This window comes from Oncorhynchus nerka, linkage group LG1 (assembly GCF_034236695.1).
Source record: "Oncorhynchus nerka isolate Pitt River linkage group LG1, Oner_Uvic_2.0, whole genome shotgun sequence".
NCBI lineage: Eukaryota > Metazoa > Chordata > Actinopteri > Salmoniformes > Salmonidae > Oncorhynchus > Oncorhynchus nerka.
This window is the reverse complement of record NC_088396.1, coordinates 32,614,325-32,641,476: the sequence shown is the minus strand read 5'-3', so window position 1 is coordinate 32,641,476 and position 27,152 is coordinate 32,614,325. Positions and strand designations below refer to the sequence as shown.

The 27,152-nt window shown below is 43.4% G+C and overlaps 3 protein-coding genes and 1 non-coding gene across 5 annotated transcripts; 1 reads left to right on the top strand and 3 right to left on the bottom strand.

Annotated features, from left to right (window-relative positions):
- Nucleotides 1-583: 583 nt before the first annotated feature.
- LOC115129393 (large ribosomal subunit protein eL31) lies at nucleotides 584-4,631 on the bottom strand. The gene is made up of 6 exons (XM_029659678.2): nucleotides 4,615-4,631; nucleotides 4,455-4,500; nucleotides 3,545-3,651; nucleotides 2,009-2,134; nucleotides 1,130-1,242; nucleotides 584-818 (listed from the first exon to the last, which is right to left on the bottom strand). Exons 3-6 carry the CDS (start codon nucleotides 3,649-3,651, stop codon nucleotides 787-789), a joined length of 378 nt encoding a protein of 125 aa, XP_029515538.1. The 5' UTR covers nucleotides 4,455-4,500; nucleotides 4,615-4,631; the 3' UTR covers nucleotides 584-786.
- On the bottom strand, nucleotides 1,622-1,758 carry LOC115131363 (small nucleolar RNA SNORA5). The gene has a single exon (XR_003863945.1). It is a non-coding gene; the product is annotated as a small nucleolar RNA SNORA5 (small nucleolar RNA).
- Nucleotides 4,632-4,731: 100 nt separating the features above from the next.
- LOC115129384 (CCR4-NOT transcription complex subunit 11) lies at nucleotides 4,732-8,726 on the top strand. Of its 2 annotated transcripts, none has more exons than XM_029659664.2 (7): nucleotides 4,732-5,525; nucleotides 5,673-5,837; nucleotides 6,063-6,215; nucleotides 7,240-7,442; nucleotides 7,565-7,767; nucleotides 7,874-7,970; nucleotides 8,220-8,726. In XM_029659664.2, the coding sequence occupies exons 1-7, from the start codon at nucleotides 5,207-5,209 to the stop codon at nucleotides 8,415-8,417; spliced, it is 1,338 nt and encodes a 445-aa protein (XP_029515524.1). In that variant the 5' UTR covers nucleotides 4,732-5,206; the 3' UTR covers nucleotides 8,418-8,726. The 2 variants fall into 2 exon arrangements, with proteins under 2 accessions (XP_029515524.1, XP_029515515.1); XM_029659655.2 differs by having other exon boundaries at nucleotides 7,240-7,454.
- Nucleotides 8,727-8,941: 215 nt separating this feature from the next.
- LOC115129375 (plastin-2-like) lies at nucleotides 8,942-22,985 on the bottom strand. Its single transcript, XM_029659643.2, has 16 exons — nucleotides 22,853-22,985; nucleotides 20,112-20,188; nucleotides 19,777-19,937; nucleotides 19,501-19,630; nucleotides 19,070-19,202; nucleotides 18,886-18,967; nucleotides 18,585-18,750; nucleotides 18,263-18,405; nucleotides 18,062-18,157; nucleotides 15,317-15,512; nucleotides 15,124-15,202; nucleotides 14,921-15,035; nucleotides 10,125-10,258; nucleotides 9,864-9,984; nucleotides 9,584-9,708; nucleotides 8,942-9,459 (listed from the first exon to the last, which is right to left on the bottom strand). Exons 2-16 carry the CDS (start codon nucleotides 20,176-20,178, stop codon nucleotides 9,327-9,329), a joined length of 1,881 nt encoding a protein of 626 aa, XP_029515503.1. The 5' UTR covers nucleotides 20,179-20,188; nucleotides 22,853-22,985; the 3' UTR covers nucleotides 8,942-9,326.
- Between the last annotated feature and the right edge of the window lie 4,167 nt (nucleotides 22,986-27,152).

Below are 27,152 nucleotides of genomic sequence, written 5' to 3'. Positions count from 1 at the left end.
CATGGTGGCGGTGGGGTTATGGTATGGACAACAAACACAATTGCATTTTATTGATGGCAATTTGAATACAGAGATACCATGATGAGATCCTGAGGCCCATTGTCATGCCACTCATCCACCACCATCACCTCATGTTTCAGCAAGATAATGCACAGCCCTATGTCAAAAGGATCTGTACACAATTCCTGGAAACTGAGTTCCTCCATGGCCTGCATACTCACAAGACATGCCACTCATTGAGCATGTTTGGGATGCTCTGGATCAACAGTGTGTTCCAGTTACTGCAAATATCAGGCAACTTCGCACAGCCATTGAAGAGTGGGACAACATTCCACAGGCCACAATCAACAGCCTGATCAACTCTATGCGAAGGAGATGTGTCGCACTGCATGAGGCAAATGGTGGTCATAGTTTTCTGATCCACACCGTTGGGATCAACAGATGCATAATCTTATGAATATACAGATTTATTACAGTTGACTGATATCCTTACATGAACTGTAACTCAGTTAAATCTTTGAAATTATTGCATGTTGCGTTAATATTTTTGTTCAGTGTATATCCAAACACTATACCAGACACAGACGCTCTAGAAATAATTTATTTTCATGTAAGCATTTCATTGGACGTGGTGTATACCATGTGTATCCCGTACATACAACTAATAAAACTTGAAACTATGTAAGCATAAAATTGCTCCATCAAGAATCCCAATTAGTGAGTGTATAAACTTGTATATAATCCAACACTGCAGTCTTATAAATGTATTTCCACACCAATGAATAATTAGTTCTCATCCACATTGACTGTCTGCAGACCTGTAGAGGAAAGAAAAATCAGAATCAGTCAAGTCTAACAGGCAAATAAGGAAAATGACAGCACAGAACTCACTCTGACCGAAGTAAAGTTCACAGATCCTCTACTTTGTATACCCATTTGCATGCAGATGATCTGAAAATAAGGCTGCCACAACTTGTTCAGTGTCACCCACATAGGGATATTTTGCACCTTGTCGGTTACAAAAGTATAGCTAATTTCAAACACACCAGATCACCAACCTCAGAAATGTCAGGGTACACTTCTGGATACTAGTCAGCACAGCACACGGTCAAGCAGGTCTTGGGCTTACCTTTGTATGTCGTGACAGGGACGTATGTGACGAGGGTATACAGTTTATTGGGAGAGTCCTCATCTTCATTGCGCTTCCTTGACAGGCGCACACGCATACGGTATGGGACATTCCTGAAATAACAGAAATGATCAGTTGGCATGAAGAAACTGTCTTAGTTTTAGTGCATTGCATCTAAGTGCATGGCATTGCAGAACAATTTATACAGGCATCAACTTGTACTATTTGCACCAACTCTACACCCATTGCCAAGAAATACCAGGATATCAGTTTTCTCTAAAGCCAGCACTGACTGGTCAGGTGTTGGTGTAACTAGCCTCTACCATTTGATATTGGGACAATACTACATAAAGCAGATATGAGGGAGAGTGGTTTTTTATTTGACCTAGAGATGGAGGGGGAGAGAGACACAGAGAAATCCTGATGCTCAAATATCCCTTAGACTTAAACATTTGACATAATGTGTATCACTATCACTGAAATCAACAATCAACTTGTCTATAGCACAAATATATCCCCAACATCCATAGAAAAGGAATGTGAGGCCCATGAACTACAGTTTCACTGTGGCAGCCATTCTGGCCAGTACAGTCCAATGTAGAGGAAGCACTGAATTTGACAAGGCTGCAAAGACTTCAGAATTTAGCATAGTCTGGTTCATATTCAAGTTAAGTGTATGTCATCACAACACTCCTTGCAGCCATAGCATTAACCTGTAGTAGACTGTACCTGAAACTCATGGTCCCCCAGAGTGTTAGATGACAGTTATCAAGTATTAGTTTTCAAATTGAGCAGATCATCAAGGAAAGTCCATAGCCAGCTGGTCCCTGGTTCAGAAAAGCTTGTGGCCTCTGATGTAAGAAACAAGGGTTTGCTTACCTCACCCCCTTGGTCCACACAGCCTTGTTCAGGCGAGTATCGATACGCACGTCAGGGGTTCCCATCTCCTTCATGGCGAACTTTCGTATCTCCTTGAGAGCGCGAGGTGCCCTCCTCTTAAAGGAGCTGAAGGGACACAGGAACCAGCAGCAATGTTAGTTGCATCACCAAACACTGCACTGAATTATCAAAAGAAGTTGATACAAAGTATCACTTGTCAAAGCAAGCAAAGGCAACTTTTATGAGCAACATAACAAGGAAAGCCATTAGCGTGCATTCAAACCAGACAAATTAAATTTGAGTAGTGCGTTGTGGGAAGGTCTTTGTGTCTGTCCATCAGAAATGTTGCAACGAATTATACTATCCATCAACCAAAGCATAGAACAGCGGTTTTACCTAAATGTTCTCCTGTTGTCATCTAGTCACATTTATTTATATTCCAAGATATAGAACATAATATTTTACATACAGCAGGTTTTTAAAGGACCAAATAGTTAGCTCTGCTTTGTGTTTTCATTTTTGCCATGGAAAAAATATTGCAGCCCTACTGATGACTATGCCCATAATTGCATTCCAAAACAAGCATCCAACAATTAACTACACAGCATAAGCTGTTTTTCTCCAGCCACACCTCAAAAAGTAGTCACAACATTTTCAGCAGCCTAAGCCCAATAACATTGGCACCTCTTTCCCACAGGGAACAGCATACAGCATGTACAAAATCAAACCAATGCTAAATGCATTAGCACTTTACATTGAGGCAAGGCTGGACATTAAGAGTTTCCCTATTGCAAGTGAACTGAGCAGTTGTGCTAGTTGAGTCTGCCGAATGTTGCCACATTGGGCATGTGATACAAATCTAATTACAAAATTCAGCAAAAACAACCAAACTGCAAATTATTCCAGTAACCTAAAACTGATCTCGTTCTACCCCATAAAAATAATAATAATAAATGAAAGACAGAAAATGTACGGCATTTATGGCAGTCGGGCAAGCGGAGCCTAGTGATTTTTTTCTTCTACTGACAACCAACATAAAAGAATTCCAGAACGGATCTTTCTGGTTCCTCCCATGTGTGTAAGTGAAAGGCAGGCAATAACTTATATGGCATTTCTTCACGCAAATAAGTTAACATTTTTCTGATCATTATCTTTAGGAAACCCCCAAAAATACTCCTGATATGCCTGATGAGATTAAGGTCTGAAAGGCACTTGCCCAATTGGTCAAGGTGAGACTTCCTCCTTGCATTTGAGCAAAAGACCCCCGACAACTGTTAAAACTACTTGTTTAGTGCTACAGCCCAGCAAATTGACTATCCAGCAAAGAACAGCAATCACAGCAGCAAAGACATCTTGCAAGCGGAAGTAAACATTTACATTTAAGTCATTTAGCAGACGCTCTTATCCAGAGCGACTTACAAATTGGGCACTTCATGAAAACAACATACAGCACTTCATGAAAACCTAGTGCAGAGAACCCACTTTCATAACTCAACAGTAGCGGAGTGGTGTCATGGCCCCAGTCAGTGTACTCACACGCCATGTATGCGCTTGTGGATGTTGACCGTGTACTCCCTGGTCACAACCTCGTTGATGGCAGAACGCCCCTTCTTTTTTTCACCTCCTTTCTTGTTTGGCGCCATCTATGAAAATACATAACATAAAACATTGATAAACCTTTAGCTCACTTACATTCAGCTTGGAAGACACGCATTTCTTTAGTGTCCACTGTTTATTTGACTCACCAGTGTGGCATTTCTACCAATCCACTGACTGAGCTTGTGGCTACTTGACTGGTTATGCTTTGCCATGAAAGTAAACAGTGACAAGTGAAGTGTAATGGTACATTAAGTTACTATATCAAATATATGTAATGGGTTTACCTGTGGTGTATTCATTAGTTGGATTCAAAACGTTTTTGAAACGGAAACCGTTTACCAAACCTACCTGAATGTCCAATAGAAACTCAGGTTTTCGTTGCAAAACTTTTGCTACAGAATCCGCCTCGGATAACAATTGAGCCAGGTGTTGATATGGCAATTTTGTCTGGTGACGCCAGGTACTATGGCCAACTTCAGCTAGCTAATGATGCCGGCATATTTTGATCTAATTAGCTGGTTTCACTGTGATTGCACATTGACAAAAAACTGTGAACCAGAAATTGTGGGCCTCAGACAAAACGTTAAACATAGCACGAATGCGCTCTATAACCGAGACATTTGTGACAGAATAGCTTCGTTTAGCTGACTACTGGTTAGCATACTGGTGGCTACACATTTCCATATACATTTACAATTGATCATTTGAGCATAACCCATCGCAATTACATCGTTTAAGGAGTTCAGTGTCTCATATTGTAATTATGTGAGGAAAACGATGGAATAGATAAGCGCAGGGCCAGGATGAAGTTGGATAATTAAAACAAATTTTACAAAACAATACTCACACTGCCCGAGAAATGTCGGAAAGGAAGTTGCAAGGGCTTGTGGGCACTAAAAGAGAATAATAGGTTCACATCCGCGTCGTTAATAATAACATACGTCATTTGTTGCAGTGCGTTTGCAAACTAAAATGAATTGACACACAATTTGTAACAAATGCATTACCTGTAATCTGTAGACAAGTGTTGTTGTAGCCACGAAAGGTCCAGAGCAAGCACAAAAACACGAATAATCTACTGTACTATATCTCCCAGAATGCACGTTGTTACCGGGGTCGTGTCAAAGGTCAAAACTCTACGCTCCAATGTTGTGAACGAAGTGGAAACTGATGAAAAATTGGACAGCTAAGAAAAGCTAGCTAATTTACTTCTTATTTAACCTTTGACAATAAGCAAATGAATGATTTTAGATCATTAAGATTGTTATGTACATTTTTTGACCAAGGTCGATATTGTTAAGATGTATAAATTTGTTTTATAATGACTTTAGTCTTTACTGACAAACTAGCAAGCTAACTAACAAGAGCTAATAACATTTACTAACGTTAATTGTTAACGTTACCTAGCTGTCCACATCTGCACTCCGGTGGAGTTAATGGAAATGTAACGAGCTTATTTTTCAGTTTTTTTAGTATGAACTGAATAATGCAATTTACCTGTAATTATTAAAGACCAATAGCAAGCAGTGATTGATCATTTTAGTCACGTAGCTAAAAGCTAGCAGCTTGTTACTGTAGCCCCCACTACACATAGGAAAAATGACACTCGCCCCGAAGGAGCTGTCCAACCTCTTGGGAATCATATCTGAGGAAGCTTGCACCAACACTTTCGAAAGTCTGTCAACCGCGTTTCATCATTACTTCGCAAAGGCCGAACATTTCCGAGTGGGTTCGGTGTTGGTGATGCTGCTGCAACAGCCAGATCTTCTGCCCAGCTCTGCCCAGCGCCTCACCGCCCTCTACCTTCTCTGGGAGATGTACCGCACAGAGCCTCTTGCCGCCAACCCCTTTGCCGCTGTCTTTGCTCACTTGCTGAACCCCTCACCAGTTGGGGAGGAACAGGAGAAACAACTGTCAGGTGAGTGTGTCTAGACTCCTATCAGTGTGCATAGTGATAAGTATTGTTAAAAGTGTGTGTTTCTTTCATCCACAAGTAATGTCTCAACCCAGGTCTATGCTGAACATCGACATTTCAAGTACTTACTGATCATTTTACTGTCCACAGGATTCTTGCCACCCATAACACAGCCTGAGAAGTTCTTCCTCTCCCAGCTGATGCTGGCACCTCCAAGGGAACTCTTCAAGAAGACCCCCAGACAGGTGTCATGCATGGACATGGGGAACATGCCACAGTCCATAGACATTAGTGGGCTGCAGTTGGCCTTGGCAGGTACTGAACCAAAATGTATGCACTCATGTTTGTTGTATTGAGGATGGTTATAGAACCTCAAGAATTTTAGGCAGCTCAAAAATAGCTATTTGCCTGTGTTGAGACATAACACCTCTCATATCCTTACTGTAGTACAACAGACAGTTCTTTACACTTTATTATGCTGCATTTCTAACACTTAATATGTAAACTATCTTATCTCTTTCTCTCTTCTTGACCCTGCAGAGCGCCAGTCAGAGCTACCCACCCAGAGTAAGGCCAGCTTCCCCAGTATCCTCAGTGACCCGGACCCAGATTCCTCCAACTCTGGGTTTGACAGCTCAGTGGCCAATCAGATCACAGAGTCCCTGGTCACTGGGCCTCGACCTGCACTGGAGAGTAAGTGGAGCGTTTAATCAATCACGATGTTATGAGTCTATCAGTTATGTTTATGGAGGACATATAGTACCAGTCAAAAGTTTGGACACACCTACTCATGTAAGGGTTTTTCTTTATTTTTACTATTTTCTAATAGTGAAAACATCAAAACTATGAAATAACACATATAGAATCATGTAGTAGCTCAATTAGTATCAAGAGACCTAACGTGTGCCAGGAAAACATTCTCCACACCATTACACCACTGCCACCAGCCTGCACCGTTGACACCAGGCAGGATGGGGCTATGGACTCATGCTGCTTACGACAAATCCAGACTCTGCCGTCAGCATGACTCAACAGGAACTGGGATTCGTCAGACAAAGCAATGTTTTTCCACTCCTCAATTGTCCAGTGTTGGTGATCGCGTGCCCACTGGAGCCGCTTCTTCTTCTTTTTAGCTAATAGGAGTAGAACCCGGTGTGGTCGTCTGCTGCAATAGCTCATCCGTGAAAAGGACCGACGAGTTGTGCCTTCCGAGATGCCCATCTTCACACCACTGTTGTACTGCGCCATTATTTGACTGTTTGTGGCCCGCCTGTTAGCTTGCACGAATCTTGCTATCATCAACAAGCTGTTTTCGCCCACAGGACTACCACATGTTTTTTGTTTGTCGCACCATTCTCTGTAATCCCTAGACACTGTCGTGTGTGAAAAGCCTAGGAGGCCGGACATTTCTGAGATACTGGAACGAGCGTGCCTGGCACCGACTATCAAACCACTCTCAACGTCGTTTAGGGAACTCATTTTGCACATTCTAATGTTCAATCGAACAGTTACTAAATGCCTCGGTGTCTGTCTGCTTGCTTTATATAGCAAGCCATGGCCATGTGACACACTGTCTGTAGGAGCGAACCATTTTTGTGAACTGGGTGGTGTGCCTAATAAACTGGCCCCTGAGTGTATATAGGATATCCCAAGTATCACGTAAGCCAAGCCACATACCCATTCTGTAACAGCTACCTGTGACCCTCCCTCTCCCCAGGTCACTTCCGTCCGGAGTTCATCCGGCCGCCCCCTCCGCTGCACGTGTGTGAAGACGAGCTGGCGTGGCTGAACCCCACGGAGCCAGACCACAGTGTGCAGTGGGACCGCTCTATGTGTGTAAAGAACAGCACGGGCGTGGAGATCAAACGCATCATGGCCAAGGCATTCAAGAGCCCGCTGTCTGCCCAGCAGCAGTCACAGGTGAGTAGACAGGTACACTGTCTACTCAAAACTGTATTTTATATATTTCAAATATCCTTAACCTTCATTCGTGAATTCAACCTGAATGTCTCTCTTAATATTGCTGCCTCTTTTCCCTACAGCTCCTGGGTGAGCTGGAAAAGGATCCTAAACTGGTGTACCACATCGGTCTGACCCCGGCCAAGCTGCCCGACCTGGTGGAGAACAACCCTCTGGTGGCCATTGAGATGCTGCTCAAACTAATGCAGTCCAGCCAGATCACTGAGTACTTCTCCGTCCTGGTCAACATGGACATGTCCCTGCACTCCATGGAGGTGGTCAACAGGTGGGGACTTTGGATAGAATTTGATTTATACAATTCAGTTGTCTAGAATCAGTTTTCAAATGTTTATTTTTCTGTTTATTCATGAGGTTATTCTTTGTGTGCACAGGCTGACAACTGCTGTGGACCTCCCACCAGAGTTCATTCATCTGTACATCTCCAACTGTATCTCCACATGTGAACAGATCAAAGACAAGTACATGCAGGTAAGGAGGACTGTGGAAGGGCCATGGCAGGAGCCTGTAGCTTACTGTTTGACCTGTCAGTCACATTGAAAAGCTCGTCTTACAGGAGGATGCATGCCATTTCCATTCTCAGAAAATTGTAACAGGAAATTAATTTGGGGGTTGTCCCCGTTCAAGGTGACTGTTCACTACTAATGTTAGTCAATTCTCCACTGTGTTTTCCAGTGTTCCAGATGTGTCTGTGTAAAACCTATCTGTTTCCATTGGTAGAACCGCTTGGTGCGCCTAGTGTGTGTGTTCCTACAGTCTCTGATCCGGAACAAGATCATCAATGTGCAGGACCTGTTCATCGAGGTGCAGGCCTTCTGCATTGAGTTCAGCCGTATACGTGAGGCAGCTGGCCTCTTCCGCCTTCTCAAGACCCTAGATACAGGAGAAACCCCCCCTGAGGCGAAACCGGCCAAATAACAGTACATAGAGAACGTGGCACTAGCCTGACCTGCCAAATAACACCCCAAGGGAGTAAGCCCACAGAGGCACTATCTGCTAAATAGCGCCCCAACCAAGAGATACTGACCAAGGCTGTATAAACAGCCAGACAATCCTCACGACCTCACCAGTACCCACCTGGAGTCAGGTTTGAACTCAGTTACTGTTCTTCCCCTCTCTTTTCTGGACAAAGATATTTTGAAAATTCATTTTGAAACTTTTTTTTTTCCCCCTTCAGAGATTGAAGCTTGTCGGTTTTGTTTAATTAAATGGATATGTGATGAATCATCTGGGTTTTTGGCTTATATTTTCTATAGTGAGTAATACTGTACATGCAAATATAGGATTGGTGGGTTCTGTTTTGAATGTGTTCTCAGTTTAAGTGAACTAGATGGTTTATCACATGAGTAAATTCTTAATGCAGAACAACTATTTGTAAGTAGACTGCTCATACTGTACAGGTGTAGAGTATGTGTATTACAATGCGTGTGAACAAAACCAAGTAACAACATTATTTTTTAATACAAAAAAAAAATCATCATTTTCCCTGATGTCTTTATTTTCAGTCTGAAAGCAAAATGGTCTCTAATTAAAATTGAAAACCATATCATTAATAGCATCAATTAAAGAAATAAAAAGTAAAGTTAGAAAGAGCTTAATCTCGTATCAAAATAAGATGCTCGACTTTCTGATATCTGTGGTATATTTCTAGTATTATCTATTTTTATCTGCTCTTTGCTATATTAGGCCTGAGTTTTGAATCCCTGATTTCCTGACATACTAGCTATATTATTGAAATTGTCTTGTGAGCTAGTATCCTCTCTTCCCTGATTCTGGTTGTTGTGCTGATAACAGCTTTAGGTGATGTGTTCTGTGGTGTTGTGACCCCTACACCCTCTTCATGCCCCGGGCCATCAGGCAGGCGAACACCGTCATCACCATCTTAGGTTTGACCTCCACCAGGTCCTCAGGCAGGGCGTACACCCGCGCTCCGATCTTCCTGGCCATGGAGATGGCATACCTGACAACAGGTAGGATTAAGAGGAGATGTGTTAGTGGGGATATCTTTACATCTGTTAACTTGAACGTTTCCTCTCTTTCATCAAGCTCATACCTACATTTGATTATCATCACATAGTACGTACTTGGCGTTATTGAGCTTCTCCTCCTCAGTCAGGTCCTCCACTTTGATTAGATCATAGCGGATAGAGCCTGGCTGGATGGCATCAATCAGGTCCAGGACTGGCATACTGGTGGCAATGGACCCATCCTACAGAGGCACAGACACACACACACACACTGAGCTATTGCTGTGGAGGGTGCTGTATTTGTATTTTCTTTACTGCTTAGTGACTAAATGAAGTCTAGAACGTCAAAAAAGGTACCATGGTCAGGAAAATATTAAACAGCAGAGGTACAGCCTACCTTGAATCCAGAGATGGTGCCTTTGCCAGCCTGTGTGAGTGTATCGTTGACCCAGGTGACGATGGTGTCGTCATTCACCTTCTGCCCATCACCAAGCTCCTCCAGAATGTTCAGTGTGTACCTGAGAGAAAGAGATGGATCCTTCTAAATGTGGAATTATGGAGTATGCATTGGGCCTGCATAGGGGTTTTTCCTAATCACATGACTGGAACAGGAAACATTTATAATCTGAAGCATTTTAACAGTATTCTGTTGCATTACCTCCTCATCAGCTGCCACAGCAGGGCCTGGGTGAGTTTTCTGTTGCCTTCATTCAGGTCCTGTCCAGCGATGCCAACCAGGGAGAACTTGGCCTCCTTCTTCCCCAGCTCCACTGCATAGTTACAGTTCTCCAACTGGAACAGACAAACACAATCAATCAGTCAATCAATTGAAAAGCTTCTATGAAAATCTATATAAAATCAGAAATAAACAACAGTTGGACTGATCCTACAACCTTCTTAGACTCAACAACCCTGAAGCAATTATCAGCAGAGAAAAAAAATATTACTAAAAACACATCACCCCAAATATTAACGTCGCGACGGAGGAGCCAGTTGAAAACCCCCCTCGGGCAGATTACGTCGGTAGTCCAGTCGTGATGGATCGGCGGGGCTCCATGTTGGCAGTTAAAGGGGTCCAGGCCAATTTGCAAAATAGCTATTGTAGCCCAAGGAGTGGCTGTCGGCTAGCCGAGAGATGGGCCTAGCAAAGGCTAGCTCCAGGCTAATTGGTTCTTGCTTCAGGACAGAGACATTAGCCAGGAGTGGCCACTCGGATAGCAACTAGCTAGCTGAGATGATCCAGGTGAGAAGGTTCAGAGCTTGCGGTAGGAATCCGGAGATATGGAGAAAAATAAGTCCGATTTGCTCTGGTTTGAATCGCGCTGTGCAGACTGGCAAGAGTTGTTGGCTAAAGGTTAGCTGAAGACCGCTAGCAGTGGCTGGCTGACTACTAGCTAGTTAGCTGGCTAGCATCTGTTGGGGGATCCGGTTCAAAAGTAAAGAATATAGCAGATCCATACCACATTGGGTGAGGCGGATTGCAGGAGAGTATGTTGAGGTTAAGAAAAATATTCAAAATATTTAAAAAATATATGCAAAGAAAAAATATATAAAAAGATATATACACGGGACAAGACGAGGACAAAGACGTCTGACTGCTACGCCATCTTAGAACGATCAATGTCTGTTGATGCAGAAAAGGCTTTTCATCTGTCTTGAATGGACTTTTCTATTCAAAACTTTGGAAGCGTTCAACTTTCCAGCAGAAATAATCAATTTAAAATATATATGTATAAATGTCCTTATGCAAAAATCTACACAAATAATACACAAATTGCTGAAATTGCTTTAGAAAGATGCATAAGACATCTTTCCTCCCTGTTTGCCCTGGCAGTTGAACTGCTATCAGAACGAATTAGACAGGACCCAAATGTAACATGTATCAGCATTGGTAATATCAACTAAACTTATTTGCAGATGATCTCCTGATATACCTGGCCAATATTGAAAACTCAATGCCCCCCTTGCTAAAAATATCTTCAGAATACTCAAACATCGTGATCGGGAGTCTCATAGGGCGGTGCACTATGGCCCAGCGTCATCTGGGTAAGGGGAGGTGGGTAGGCCGTCATTGTAAAATAAGAATTTGTTCTTAACTGACTTGCCTAGTTAAATAAAGGTTAAAAAAACGACTAAAATCTTACAGGTAGAATAAACCTCTTCAGAATGGCATGGCTCCCAAAGTATTTATATTTATTCTTTGTAATACCAATTACCTCACTGAAGACATTCTTTAAAAAAGTATATTCGGTCATAACAGATGGGCAAATAAGCAGAACAGCCTAAATTTGTCTAGGCATGGACTCTACAAGGTGTCGAAAGCGTTCCACAGGGATGCTGGCCCATGTTGGCTCCAATGTTTTCCACAATTTTGTCAAGTTTGCAAGATGTCCGTTGGGTTGTGGACCATTCTTGAAACACGCAGGAAACTGTTGAGCGTGTAAAAAATAGCAGCGTTGCAGTTCTTAACACAAACCAGTGCGTAACCAGTGCGCTTACCTACTGCCATACCCCGTTCAAAGGCACTTATATATTTTGTCTTTCCCATTCACCCTCTGAATGGCACACAATTCATGTCTCAATTGTCTCAAGGTTTAAAAATCCTTATTTAACCTGTCTCCTCCCCTTCATCTACACTAATTGAAGTGAATTTAACAAGTGACATCAATAAGTGATCATAGCTTTCACCTGGATTTACCTGGTCAGTATATGTCATGGAAAGAGCAGGTGTTCTTAATGTTTTGGATACTCATTGTAGTTAAATGAGGACCAATGGGTACATATTGCGGACATGCATGCTCATCCCCAGAATCTTTTTACATGTCTATAAAGCTAAGAACAGTAACATCATCATAGCTAAGAACACTATAACAATACGGAATAAAATGAAACGTGTTCTACATGAACCAATATTACTCCATAAAATCACAACCCTGTGGAACAATCCTTGGATAGCTTTTCAGAATTCACAGATAAATTGGTCCACATGGAAAACTAAAGGCATAAACACCGTAAATTACTTGGTAATAGGAAATACATGTATTTCCATGACAGAATTAAAAGGGAATTTTGGACTGAACAATGTAGATATTTTTTAAAACATGCAACTTAAAAGTGTCATATTTGTGAAATTTCTATTTGAAATCTTTTGGGCGTCAGAGCCATCTTGAGGGAATCCTATTTGAGTCAGAAAAGGATATTCATATGATAGGCTAGTGCCGTGGGAAAAGATTATCTGTTGGATAGGCTCTCTCTGCAAGGTTTTGTACAGTGCCTTCGGAAAATATTCATACCCCTTGACTTTTTCCACATTTTATTACGTTACAGCCTTATTCTAAAATAGATTAAATAAATAAAAATCCTCAGCAATCTACACACAATACCCCACAATGACAAAGTGAAAACAGGTTTTTAGAAATGGCAAAAATTGCAAAAACAGAAATAACTTATTTACATTAGTATTTAGACCCTTTGTTATGAGACTCGAAACAGCTTAGGTGCATCCTGTTTCCATTGATCATCCTTGAGATGTTTCAACTTTATTGGAGTCCACCTGTGGTAAATTCAATTGATTGGACATGATTTGGAAAGGCGCTCACCTGTCTATATAAGGTCCCACAGTTGACAGTGATTGTCAGAGCAAAAACCAAGCCATGAGGTCGAATTGCTCTGAGACAGGATTGTTGTCAAGGCACAGATTTGGGGAAGGGTACCAAAACATATCTGAGGCATTGAAGGTTCGCAAGAACACAGTGGCCTCCATCCATCAGGCCCCCATTTGGAAGACTCTTCCTAGAGTTGGCTGCCCGGCCAAACTGAGCAATCGGGGAGAAAGGCCGTGGTCAGGGAGGTGACCAAGAACCCGATGGTCACTCTGACAGAGCTCCAGAGTTCTTCTTTGGAGATGGGAGAACCTTCCAGAAGGACAACCATCTCTGTAGCACTCCACCAATCAGGCCTTTATGGTGGAGTGGCCAGACAAATGCCTCTCCTCAGCTAAAGGCACATGAAAGCCCGCTTGGAGTTTTCCAAATGGCACCTAAAGACTCTCAGACCATGAGAAACAAGATTCTCTGGTCTTATTAAAACACAATTTAACTCTTTGTCCTGAATGCCAAGTGTCACATCTGGAGGAAAGCTGGCACCATCCCTACGGTGAAACATGGTAGTGGGGACTGGGGTGAAGGTTCACCTTCCAACAGGATAATGACCCTAAGCACACAGCCAAGACAACGCAGGAGTGGCTTCGGGACAAATCTCTGAATGTCCTTGAGTGGCCCAGCCAGTGCCCAGACTTGAACCCGATCAAACATTTCTGGAGAGACCTGAAAATAGCTGTGCAGCAACGCTCCCCATCCAACCTGACAGAGCTTGAGATTATCTGCAGAGAAGAATGGGAGAAACTCCCCCAAAAAAGGTGTGCGAAGCTTGTAGAGTCATACCTAAGAAGACACAAGGCTGTAATCGCTGCGAAATGCCCTTCAATAAAGTACTGAGTAAAAGGTCTGAATACTTATGTAAATGTGATATTTCCGTTTTTTATTTTGAATATATTTGCAAACCTGTTTTTGTTTTGTCATTATGGGGTATTGTGTGTAGATTGATGAGGGGGGAAACAAGTTAATGCATTTTAGAATAAGGCTGTAACCTAAAAAAATGTGGAAAAAGTCAAGGGGTCTGAATACTTTCCGAAGGCACTGTACAAAACTTTGCAGAGAGCCTATCCAACAGACAATCTCTTAGAAAAAAGATCTATTGGAACCAAGACTTAAAAATAACTGATATTGGCACAAAATGGAGGGAATATTGGAATGTATCTAACAAAATTACAGGTTAACGAAAATGTACACTTATTCCAGTTTAAACTAATGTATAAAATGTATTATACAAAATTCACAAATTCTACAGCACAGCGACAGAGTCATGTTTTAAGTGTAAAACTAACAATAACTCAATAATCAATGCCTTCTGGGAATGCTATAAAGTCCAAAAGTTATCAGCGGAGTTAGAAAGTTGGCTGTCATAAGTATTACAATGTAAATGCACTTTTAATCTGTCTGCTTATTTCAAGCATATGTAAGTGCAGTGAGATACCCGAGTGGTTGGATGATACTTTTCTCATCAATCATCTTGAAAAAAACGTAAACTTAAAAACTGGAAATCAACCAAACCTCCATTGTTAACAAAATGGAAAGGTAAAACACGTTCTTATCTAAATGCTGAAAGTGCGTGGGGGACGGAGAGAAACAAAATGGTGCAGGTTGAGGCTATGTGGCGGATAATGATGTGGGTGCTGGAGATGGAGGTGTGAGCAGGTCTGGGTAGGTGTGATGTCGTTGATATTTGTGTGCATCTGTATGTGTATGTTTTGTACTGTTTAAAAAAAACAACGTACAATTGATTGTTTTAATCATGATCGCACTTTGGGAGAACTCGTATTGTTCCTAGTCTCACCTTCTTCATGTTGCTGCCCAGTTTGGAGTAAGGGGGTTTGTTTACTCTGTCCCAATCCACTGGCACATTGATCTTCTCATAGAGCTGGAAGATGACCAAAGCATCATCTATGTCCCTGTAAAACATGCACACACAATTTAAATGAGTGCGGTTTCCAAATGATTGGAAATGGTGTGTAATACGATGGAGTGACCTGTACTTACACATAGAGGTGGTTGACACGAGGGTTGACCCCCAGTGAGTTCATCCAGTTCCTGAAGGTGCGCTCCTCTCTGGTTTCACCTGGAAGTGGCCGAGACAGCATTACACACTGGTTTAGGCCTATATATGGTTTATATTATAATCAGGAAGAGGGGATGCTCAGGAACTGGGTTATGGTCTGGTCCCAAAACTGACCCTCGATGGAGCTCCAGTCGATGTCCTGGTTCTCAGGCTTCTTCAGGGCAGGGTACTTGTTGAACAGGTTGGCAATGTATGCTAAGTTTAGCTTAGGGTTGCCGCGGACCACGTCGGTTGCCGTGACGAACTGCCGGCAGCCCAGACGGTCCGCCTGCTCCAACATGCACTCTGCTCTCTTTATGTCCTCTTTCTCCTGCAGGGGGTGGTAGGGAGATCTTTAACAGCAACATCTGATGTATCACTCATTGATAATATGGTCAATTTAGCAGGCATGTTTAACCTAGGTGACTAGAAGAACAACACTGTCTGTTGATCAGGTTGGCTGAAATCTAAATTTAAAGCTGCAACATGTAACTTTTTGGGTGACCCGACCAAATTCACATAGAAATGTTGAAATGTTAGTAATAGATGTATCATTCTCATTGATAGCAAGTCTAAGAAGGGGTAGATATGTTCTAAGTGCACTATTTATATGGTTCCCGTTCTTAAGTTTAGTTTCTGCATCTTTAATTTTCAGTTTTGTACACCAAGCTTCAAACAGCTGAAAACACAATATTCTTTGTTATTGAAAAAATACTTCACAGCAGTTTAGATTGTACAATGATTCTCTACACCAGTGGTTCCCAAACTTTTTATAGTCCCGTACCCCTTCAAACACTCAACCTCCAGCTGCGTACCCCCTTCTAGCACCAGGGCCAGCGCACTCTAAAATGTTGTTTTTTTGCCATCATTGTAAGCCTGCCACACACACTATACGATACATTTATTAAACATAAGAATGAGTGTGAGTTTTTGTCACGACCCTGCTCATGGGAAGTGACAAAGAGCTCTTATAGGACCAGGGCAGAAATCATAATCTCACATATAAAACCTTATTTGTTATAGAATATTAACTCTGTAATGTTGGGTTGTGTTGGAGAGAGTCTCAGTCTTAAATAATTTTCCACACACAGTCTGTGTCTGTATTTAGTTTTCATGCTAGTGAGGGCCGAGAATCCACTCTCACATGGGTACAGTGGTTGCAAAGGGCATCAGTGTCTTAACAGTGGATTTGCCAAGGCAGGATACTCTGAGTAAATTCAATTTTCACAGAACCACTTGTTGCAATGAGGCTCTCTTGTTCAGATATCGGTAAGTGGAATGGAGGCTGGGCATGAAAGGGATAACGAATCCAGTTGTTTGTGTCATCCGTTTCGGTAAGTACCTGCGTAATTGCGCACCCAGCTCACTCAGGTGCTTCGCTATATCACATTTGACATTGTCCGTAAGCTTGAGTTCATTTGCACACAAAATAATCATACAATGATGGCAAGACCTACAGTATGTGTTGCCTTTGTTAATGCAGACAGAAAAGAGCTCCAACTTCTTAATCATAGCCTCAATTTTGTCCGGCACATTGAATAAAGTTGCGGAGAGTCCCTGTAATTCAAGATTCAGATCATTTAGGCGAGAAAAAACATCACCCAGTTAGGCCAGTCGTGTGAGAAGCGGTCAGCGGTCAGACAAGTGAAAATTATGGTCAGTAAAGAAAACTTTAAGCTTGTCTCTCAATTTAAAAAAACGTGTCAATACTTTGCCCCTTGATAACCAGCGCACTTCTGTATGTTTTAAAAGTGTTACATGGTCGCTGCCCATATCATCATCAGTTCAGGTGCCTTGCTTTAACAAAGTTAACCATTTTCACTGTAGTGTCCAAAATGTCTTTCAAGCTGTCAGGCATTCCCTTGGCAGCAAGAGCCTCTCAGTGGATGCTGCAGTGTACTGAAGTGGCGTTGGGAGCAACTGCTTGCACGCGCATTACCTCTCCACTATGTCTCACTGTCATGGCTTTTGCGCCATGAGTACAGATACCAACACATCTTGACCACCAAAGTCCATTTGATGTCACAAAGCTGTCTAGTACTTTAAAAATATTGTCTCCTGTTGTCCTGGTTTACAGTGGTTTTCAGAAGAGGATGTCTTCCTTAATTGACCCCCCATAAATGTAACGGACATATACCAGGAGCTGTGCCAGGCCCGCCACGTCTGTTGACTCATCCAGCTGTAACGCATATAATTCACTGGCTTGTATGCGAAGCCGTAATATTTTCTAAACATCTCCTGCCATTTCACTGATGCGTCATGAAACAGTGTTGTTTGATGGAGCCATTTTCTGTATAGTTTTTTGGGCCTTTTCCCCCAGCATTGTCCCAGCCATATCCGCAGCAGCAGGAAGAATGAAGTCCTCCACAATAGTATGGGGCTTGCCTGTCCTAGCCACTTGGTAGCTCACCATATAAGATGCTTCTAGCCCCTTTTTATTAATGTAATCTGTTGCTTTTATACATGTCTTACTACTCGAAAGTCGTCTTTATTCTCGCTCAAAAAACTCCCATGGCTTATTTTTCAAATTGTAATTTTGTTTCTAAATGTCTGCACAAGAGTGAAGGTTTCACACGAGAGAGTAACGGTTATTGTGATTGGATGTTAATTATTTGACGAGGCTTTTTGGCAGTGCTTTTTGGCAGTGAAATGAGGCAACATTTTTAAATGTGAATCACATTTTTATTTGGCGTACCCCCGATGGCATTGCCCGTACCCCTGGGGGTACGCGTACCCCAGATTGGGAACACCTGCTCTACACTATACATTGCTAGTATTGTCACATTCATTTGGCGAACTATTCGGATTTTAGCAACCAGGAAATGGTGGAAATATTGCACCTTCAATGGTTGATGTTTCTAGTGTAGGAAGAGCATGTACCCTTATCCCTGAAATGTCAATGGCAATAGGAGGGATTCCCTCCTCATCTCCCTTAGGGGCCACTTGGTTCAGGATGTTGTAGTAGGCCTTGGAATCCTATAATGCAAAACAGAAAATTAATACAATCACAAATGCACAAGAAGATCCAGGAGCGACACAGTCATATGACAATCCAGATCCGACATAACGTGTGTGACCCACCTTTATGTCAGAGCTGAAGTTGTTGATCTTGGAGCAGCCGGCCTCCTCTAGGTGATAGTTGGCCCAGCGCAGCAGCAGCTCTTCTGGGGAAAGCTTCATCAGGTCTTCCAGGCTCTCCCCATCCCTCAGCAGGGCTATCAGAGCTGCACACACACACCATTGATATTATTATACACACACATAAATTCAAACAAGGCTACAGAGATCAAGTGATGTACAGTACTGCAGATATATAGACACCCTCGTGCTAAAAAGTTATAAAACACACATACACATTGAAAGCCTATATTCAAATAAACATTTAACACACACACACACACACCTTCGTTCCTGCTGATCTCGATGTCAGCAAACAAACCGATCTTGATGACTTGCCAGAGCAGGCCCAGGACCAGATGCTGTCTGCCTTCCTTCAGGTCCTCTGCTCCGATGTTCACCACGTGGCAGCCAATGGCCGACGCAGAGTTCAGAGCCAGGTTCAGATTCTCCTGTTAGAGCACAGCACACACACAGCTGTAGATGTGTATGACATAGTGTATATAATGACAAAGAAAATAAACTACTGTGTCAATGGGTTATACAAAGCTGCATGTGGTGTTACAGTAATGTCTGTAAAAGGTTACCTGGATGGTGAAGGGTGTGAGCTTCTTCTTGTTGATGGTTCTTTCATCGATGGTGTCCGGAACAGACTGGTTGATCATCTTACTACCAGGTGAAGGAGAGATACATAGTTAAATATCAATGGAATATTGCCATAGGGATTGGTTTTTACTCTAAAGTAAGTCTATGAGACCAGTTAGAAAGTACCATAAAACGATCCCATCTCCGACAGCGGTGAACAGATCATTGGTGGTGGGGTCCATGGGGAGGACATGTTTGCAGTCTGGGTCTTTCTCCAAGGCCTTATTCACCCAGTTCACAAAAGCCACCTTCTCCTCCTCTGTCAGTGGAGAAAGGTGTGGGTATGGGGGTGGATGCACAATATACAGTATTTGTACTTATGGTAAATATTTATATACATTAGCCAATCAGAGACATTCAGATATGTGACTTCACAGACCAGGAATAGTTGTTGTACTTATGGATTGTTCCAGACATAGAGATAGATGTGGTTCTGTATGTCTCATTTGAATGATTAGTGCTTCCTGTGTCATGTTGGCTACAGACATATCTAGAGAGTGACTCAAATAGGTAGCTTGGGGGCATTCTCATTCAGTGAAACAAGTAGGGGCAGTCACCTGAGTAGGAGTGCTGTGTGCCTGAGCTGGACTGCTCTGAAGTTCCTGCTACGGCATAGATGCCCTCCTTCTTGTTGATGGCTTTCTTGAAGGTCTTAGCAACTTCTGTACTCTTCAGTCCATGGACCACCTTAGTGAAAGGAAAAATAGTGGTGAGATGAGACCATGTATCTCTGGTGTCATGTGAAAATGTATGAAAATGCTATGTTCTCCTGTTCTTTGACATTGACTTTTTGTAAATGCCAGTGATTTTAACCTCTTGACCTCTGAACTTACATTAGCAAACTCGTCGAAGGTGACTTTGCCGTCATGCAGGTCTCCTGTCTTGGTGAGATCCTGGATGATCTCTCTGACTCTGTATCCCGGCAATGGCAGGTTGGCAGCTTTGAACAGGTCATTGAGCTCTTTTGTGCCAATGTGGCCATGAGAGTCCACATCTGGAACAGGATGGATAAATCAAAGGTCATGTAAAATGTAGCCTTGTTGAATACATAATGAGTCAGTGACCCAGAATAAAAGAGAGAGTGAAGTGAGTCTATGATTTATCAACTATGTTTCAGTTTCCGTCTTAGTATGGAGGAATCAGGATTGGAGTTTGTTCAGGCCCTCACCGATCTTAGCAAAGGCTTCTCTCAGTTCTTCCAACTCATCTTGAGAAATCTGTGGTGGAGCAGCCATTTTGTGGGATCTGAAACCATCAAACACAACTTCAACTTTATAAACCCATACAATACTGAACATACTCAACAAGGAGGAACTTTCTGCATGTTGTCACTGTGATAATTCCTACAAAATGTGATTTGCTGTACCCAGTGGTTCTGGCCTCTGCTGTCTATTTCGTTAGACAGCAGAAAAAAAAGTATCCTGCTCTAAAGTATCCTGCTTCTAGTGAGCTGCTTTATACTTTTTCTGGTGAGGTAATTCACACCATTCATGTGTCTTTATTACACCCCTTTGCAACTGCAAGTCATTATCACAAAACTAGCATTTCCAAGTATCCCCAACAACACACATACAAAGTCATAACAAGGATATTGCTTAAGACTTGTGTGAAATGGGGAGAATAATCTATTATGCAATTCAGAGAAGTTTGTCTTGTGACATTCTGTGTGGTTAGCCAGACCAACTCAAAGTTTGTGTGTGAGTATGTGTTTATCCTCTGAATTCTTCCTCATCTGCCTTAGGACAAAGTATACATTCTAGGCCTCAGTCTGAGTTGAGAGTGGAGTACAGGTTGCTATAGTGATAACAGACAGGGAGAATGGCTGTCATTTCACTGTGTGGCTTCATCGAGAGCTCTACGGCTGTAAACCACAGACTCAGCGAGAGATAAAAGGTCACTTTAGATACAAAGACCCACTTTAAACTAGGTCTGCTCTGCTTGCCTCCGAGGTGTGAAGTTTTGGGATGAGTAACAATTGTCTCTCTTTCTATTGTCACCCAAGTCATCAGAAGAAACCTGAGTGGCTCCTAGTGATTACATCTATGGTTTTCTAAACCTATAGTATGGAGAAGGGTCTAAAGACCATTATTTGTCTATATTCAACAATGTATGTACTGTAGTAGCCCACTTCTTTATTATTACATTTTTTTGTATTTTTACCCCCTTTTTCTCCCCAATTTCAATCTTTTCTCATTGCTGCAACTCCCCAACGGGCTCAGGAGGCGAAGGTCGAGTCATGCGTCCTCCGAAACACGAGCCACCAAACCGCGCTTCATAACACCCGCCTGCTTAACCCGGAAGCCAGCCACACCAATGTGTCGGAGGAAACACCGTTTACCTGATGACCGAGGTCAGCCTGCAGGCGCCCGGCCCGCGATGAGCCAAGTAAAGCCCCCCAGCCAAACCTTCCCCTAACCCGGACGACACTGGGTCAATTGTACTCCGCCCTATGGGACTCCCGATCACGGCCAGTTGCGATACAGCCCGGGATCGAACCCGGGTCTGTAGTGACACCTCTAGCACTGCGATGCAGTGCCTTAGACTGCTGCGCCACTCGTGAGGCCCAGTAGCACACTTCTAAAATAAGTAAGAACAAGGGGTTCCGGGTTTTGTTACCTTTCTCCCACCATTGCTATAGAGGTCAGAAGCAGAAGCGAAACTAATGTATTTTTACACCATGTTTCAAAATGACCAGCTTTGTCACTTTACAATCAGCAGTGAGACACTCTGATGATTCAGTAAACCACACACTGGATGACACAATGACACTGTGATGTTCACTAATCTAACAATAGGATATTATTGTCTTTTTAGGGCCGACATTTACCCAGACTTTACTTTTTGATGATGAAGTAAAATTTGTCTTTGCATTTTGATCATGAGGGGCATTATCTTTCATGAGGCAAATCCAGTTACTTGATTTGAAATCCCTAAAAACCCTCATCTGTTATCAATAATTACCTGTGGACTCAGTCACTAAAATCATCAAGGGCCTTTATGGAAATAAAACTGCAATACCCACAAACATCAATCATTGGTACCGCATATTTCACATGTAAATCTTGTTCTCTTTTAAACAAACAGCTTATTCATTATGTAGTAAGAAAATAATCAAACAGTAAGGTATATTTGCATGGATTAGATATAGGAAGATAGGTTTATTGGAACAATATTATGATGTGGACATTTATCAAAGCCAATCTGTCTGTCACTCCAAATAATCTTTATACAGCAATCAATTGTGCTTCCTCGGTTTCTCTCAATTGTTTTGTATTCAAAGGCACATTCCTTGAAGTGTAGTGTGTGTTATGGATTCTTCAAGCACAATTGAAAGACAAAATATATATATATTATATTTTGTTCATCATTTTCAAATGGCTACAGCAGTGTGAGTTCAAAAGATGACAAATTCACGTGTCAGTCAATTCCATGTGCTGAAGCACATGTTATTCCACATGTTATTCCATGAATAGTGAAGAAAATGTACATTTATATCTGAGTTACTGATAGCTTTCACATGTTAGAATACGTTTCAGTAGTTGCAGCAAGGCTAACCACATCCCAACGTACTTCCTGTTTAACCACTGTGCAATGGTTTACTTCTGCTCTCTGTCACCATAGTCTGCTGACTTTACAGTCAAGACATGGCAATGCTGCGCATTGATCAGCATGTCTACTACACATGCTGCCCTCAGATTCCAGGACGACACGATCTATTAACACTCACAGGACTATCTGTGAACCCTTATGGACTGTTAAAGCAACAGAAATGCATCATCATCATCATTCATCCTCATCAGAATCAATGTGCAGTCACAGAACATTTTCCCAGTAGATTCAACGTAATAACGACACATGCAGAGGAACACAGTGACACTGAGAGGCCCCTAGGTCAGGAGATTGAATTACCTGAGGGAGGTGAGTTGACTGGCGGATCTGTCTGTGAGTCTGTCTGTGTCACTTTCCTTCCTTCAGTGTGTCTGCTGCTCTCACTGCTTGACAGGCAGGCAGTGCACTGTCTCTCCCTCAGAAGTCAAGCGACAATGAATCTATTCAAATAAACGAGGAAGGAAGTGACACGCGAACCAACACAACTTCACAAAGATGAATGTCTTTATATGGCAATCTGCTGTCTGCCACGGGCCTATCAAAGTGATCAGTCTGGCAATAATATTCTACTCAGTTTTGTGTTTGTGTATTTGTTTTATTTATTTTTATTTATTTAACCTTTATTTAACTAGGCAAGTCAGTTAAGAACAAATTATTATTTACAATGACGGCCTCCCAAAGGCAAAAAGCCTCCTGCGGGGACGGGGCCTGGGATTTTAAAATAAAAATACAATATAAATATAAGCCAAAACACACATCACAACAAGAGAAACACAACACTACATAAAGAGAGACCTAAAGACAACAACATAACAAGGCATCAACACATGACAACACAGCATGGTAGCAACACAACATGACAACAACATGGTAGCAACACAACATGGTAGCAGCACAAAAACATGGTACGAACATTATTGGGCAAAGTCAACAGCACAAAGGTCAAGAAGGTAGAGACAACAATACATCATATTGTGTATGTTCTATTCGGTCTAGTGATGTATTTTATGATGACTTTAGTGACAACTAGGGTTGCGCATTTTGGGGAATATTCAGAGGTGGAAACTTTCCGTGGGAATTAACGGGAATATATGGTAATTAACAAACATATATGCAAATGTATATTAATACCATTCAAATGTAGATGTTTTTTGCATTGGATATATTTACAATATCATATGGAGACAGAAGCATAAACCTTTTCATAAGTAGACATAATTGCAAATGATTAAATCCTTCCAATAGAAATGTAATAAACAATTTAGTTACGAAATGAACTTTAATTAAATGAGTTGACTCTTCACATGGGATGATTTCACTGAGCAACAAAAGAAAGGGAATATTGAATGATCTCCAATGATCGATTGCATCTCCCAAAAACATTTTCAACATACATCTGAATCTGCGGCCAACAAGGCAGAGTTCATCTCAGCCTATGCCTCCCTCCAGTCCCTCGACTTCTTGGCACTGACGGAAACATGGATCACCACAGATAACACTGCTACTCCTACTGCTCTCTCTTCGTCCGCCCACGTGTTCTCGCACACCCCGAGAGCTTCTGGTCAGCGGGGTGGTGGCACCGGGATCCTCATCTCTCCCAAGTGGTCATTCTCTCTTTCTCCCCTTACCCATCTGTCTATCGCCTCCTTTGAATTCCATGCTGTCACAGTTACCAGCCCTTTCAAGCTTAACATCCTTATCATTTATCGCCCTCCAGGTTCCCTCGGAGAGTTCATCAATGAGCTTGATGCCTTGATAAGCTCCTTTCCTGAGGACGGCTCACCTCTCACAGTTCTGGGCGACTTTAACCTCCCCACGTCTACCTTTGACTCATTCCTCTCTGCCTCCTTCTTTCCACTCCTCTCCTCTTTTGACCTCTCCCTCTCACCTTCCCCCCTACTCACAAGGCAGGCAATACGCTCGACCTCATCTTTACTAGATGCTGTTCTTCCACTAACCTCATTGCAACTCCCCTCCAAGTCTCCGACCACTACCTTGTATCCTTTTCCCTCTCGCTCTCATCCAACACTTCCCACACTGCCCCTACTCGGATGGTATCGCGCCGTCCCAACGTTCGCTCTCTCTCCCCCGCTACTCTCTCCTCTTCCATCCTATCATCTCTTCCCTCTGCTCAAACCTTCTCCAACCTATCTCCTGATTCTGCCTCCTCAACCCTCCTCTCCTCCCTTTCTGCATCCTTTGACTCTCTATGTCCCCTATCCTCCAGGCCGGCTCGGTCCTCCCTCCCGCTCCGTGGCTCGACGACTCATTGCGAGCTCACAGAACAGGGCTCCGGGCAGCCGAGCGGAAATGGAGGAAAACTCGCCTCCCTGCGGACCTGGCATCCTTTCACTCCCTCCTCTCTACATTTTCCTCTTCTGTCGCTGCTGCTAAAGCCACTTTCTACCACTCTAAATTCCAAGCATCTGCCTCTAACCCTAGGAAGCTCTTTGCCACCTTCTCCTCCCTCCTGAATCCCCCTCCCCCTCCCCCTCCTCCCTCTCTGCAGATGACTTCGTCAACCATTTTGAAAAGAAGGTCGACGACATCCGATCCTCGTTTGCTAAGTCAAACGACACCGCTGGTTCTGCTCACACTGCCCTACCCTGTGCTCTGACCTCTTTCTCCCCTCTCTCTCCAGATGAAATCTCGCGTCTTGTGACGGCCGGCCGCCCAACAACCTGCCCGCTTGACCCTATCCCCTCCTCTCTTCTCCAGACCATTTCCGGAGACCTTCTCCCTTACCTCACCTCGCTCATCAACTCATCCCTGACCGCTGGCTACGTCCCTTCCGTCTTCAAGAGAGCGAGAGTTGCACCCCTTCTGAAAAAACCTACACTCGATCCCTCCGATGTCAACAACTACAGACCAGTATCCCTTCTTTCTTTTCTCTCCAAAACCCTTGAACGTGCCGTCCTTGGCCAGCTCTCCCGCTATCTCTCTCAGAATGACCTTCTTGATCCAAATCAGTCAGGTTTCAAGACTAGTCATTCAACTGAGACTGCTCTTCTCTGTATCACGGAGGCGCTCCGCACTGCTAAAGCTAACTCTCTCTCCTCTGCTCTCATCCTTCTAGACCTATCGGCTGCCTTCGATACTGTGAACCATCAGATCCTCCTCTCCACCCTCTCCGAGTTGGGCATCTCCGGCGCGGCCCACGCTTGGATCGCGTCCTACCTGACAGGTCGCTCCTACCAGGTGGCGTGGCGAGAATCCGTCTCCTCACCACGTGCTCTCACCACTGGTGTCCCCCAGGGCTCTGTTCTAGGCCCTCTCCTATTCTCGCTATACACCAAGTCACTTGGCTCTGTCATAACCTCACATGGTCTCTCCTATCATTGCTATGCAGACGACACACAATTAATCTTCTCCTTTCCCCCTTCTGATGACCAGGTGGCGAATCGCATCTCTGCATGTCTGGCAGACATATCAGTGTGGATGACGGATCACCACCTCAAGCTGAACCTCGGCAAGACGGAGCTGCTCTTCCTCCCGGGGAAGGACTGCCCGTTCCATGATCTCACCATCACGGTTGACAACTCCACTGTGTCCTCCTCCCAGAGCGCTAAGAACCTTGGCGTGATCCTGGACAACACCCTGTCGTTCTCAACTAACATCAAGGCGGTGGCCCGTTCCTGTAGGTTCATGCTCTACAACATCCGCAGAGTACGACCCTGCCTCACACAGGAAGCGGCGCAGGTCCTAATCCAGGCACTTGTCATCTCCCGTCTGGATTACTGCAACTCGCTGTTGGCTGGGCTCCCTGCCTGTGCCATTAAACCCCTACAACTCATCCAGAACGCCGCAGCCCGTCTGGTGTTCAACCTTCCCAAGTTCTCTCACGTCACCCCGCTCCTCCGCTCTCTCCACTGGCTTCCAGTTGAAGCTCGCATCCGCTACAAGACCATGGTGCTTGCCTACGGAGCTGTGAGGGGAACGGCACCTCAGTACCTCCAGGCTCTGATCAGGCCCTACACCCAAACAAGGGCACTGCGTTCATCCACCTCTGGCCTGCTCGCCTCCCTACCACTGAGGAAGTACAGTTCCCGCTCAGCCCAGTCAAAACTGTTCGCTGCTCTGGCCTCCCAATGGTGGAACAAACTCCCTCACGACGCCAGGACAGCGGAGTCAATCACCACCTTCCGGAGACACCTGAAACCCCACCTCTTTAAGGAATACCTAGGATAGGATAAAGTAATCCTTCTCACCCCCTTAAAAGATTTAGATGCACTATTGTAAAGTGGCTGCTCCACCGGATGTCATAAGGTGAATGCACCAATTTGTAAGTCGCTCTGGATAAGAGCGTCTGCTAAATGACTTAAATGTAAATGTAATGTAAACATCTGTACTAATGATAGTCTAGAAACTAAAGCTTTGGTTGTTTTCCTCTCAGGCTTCCATGTCTTCTCCCTGGACCTCCTCAATGTCCACCTCTTGAACCTGTTGGACTCTGAGGCCTCATCTCATCATGGACTCTGCGGCTGTCACTTTCCAACCCTGTTGAGGATGGCTCATTGTCAGGCTCAAAGAGCCTCAAATTTGCCCGGATGGCCACCAATTTTTCAACCCTTGTATTAGTCAACCTGTTGCATGCTTTGGT

Coding starts and splice junctions, on each gene's coding strand:
- LOC115129384 (XM_029659655.2), top strand. CDS start 5,207: ATGACACTCGCCCCGAAGGAGCTGTCCAACCTCTTGGGAATCATATCT. Junction 5,526..5,672: donor ACAGGAGAAACAACTGTCAG/GTGAGTGTGTCT, acceptor TACTGTCCACAG/GATTCTTGCCACCCATAACA. Junction 7,971..8,219: donor TCAAAGACAAGTACATGCAG/GTAAGGAGGACT, acceptor TTCCATTGGTAG/AACCGCTTGGTGCGCCTAGT.
- LOC115129375 (XM_029659643.2), bottom strand. CDS start 20,178: ATGGCTGCTCCACCACAGATTTCTCAAGATGAGTTGGAAGAACTGAGA. Junction 9,709..9,863: donor GCACCATCTCTGGATTCAAG/GTAGGCTGTACC, acceptor GTGCCTCTGTAG/GATGGGTCCATTGCCACCAG. Junction 9,460..9,583: donor GAGAAGCTCAATAACGCCAA/GTACGTACTATG, acceptor ACCTGTTGTCAG/GTATGCCATCTCCATGGCCA.
- LOC115129393 (XM_029659678.2), bottom strand. CDS start 3,651: ATGGCGCCAAACAAGAAAGGAGGTGAAAAAAAGAAGGGGCGTTCTGCC. Junction 2,135..3,544: donor CACAAGCGCATACATGGCGT/GTGAGTACACTG, acceptor GTGTCCCTTCAG/CTCCTTTAAGAGGAGGGCAC. Junction 819..1,129: donor CCCTGTCACGACATACAAAG/GTAAGCCCAAGA, acceptor TTTCCTCTACAG/GTCTGCAGACAGTCAATGTG.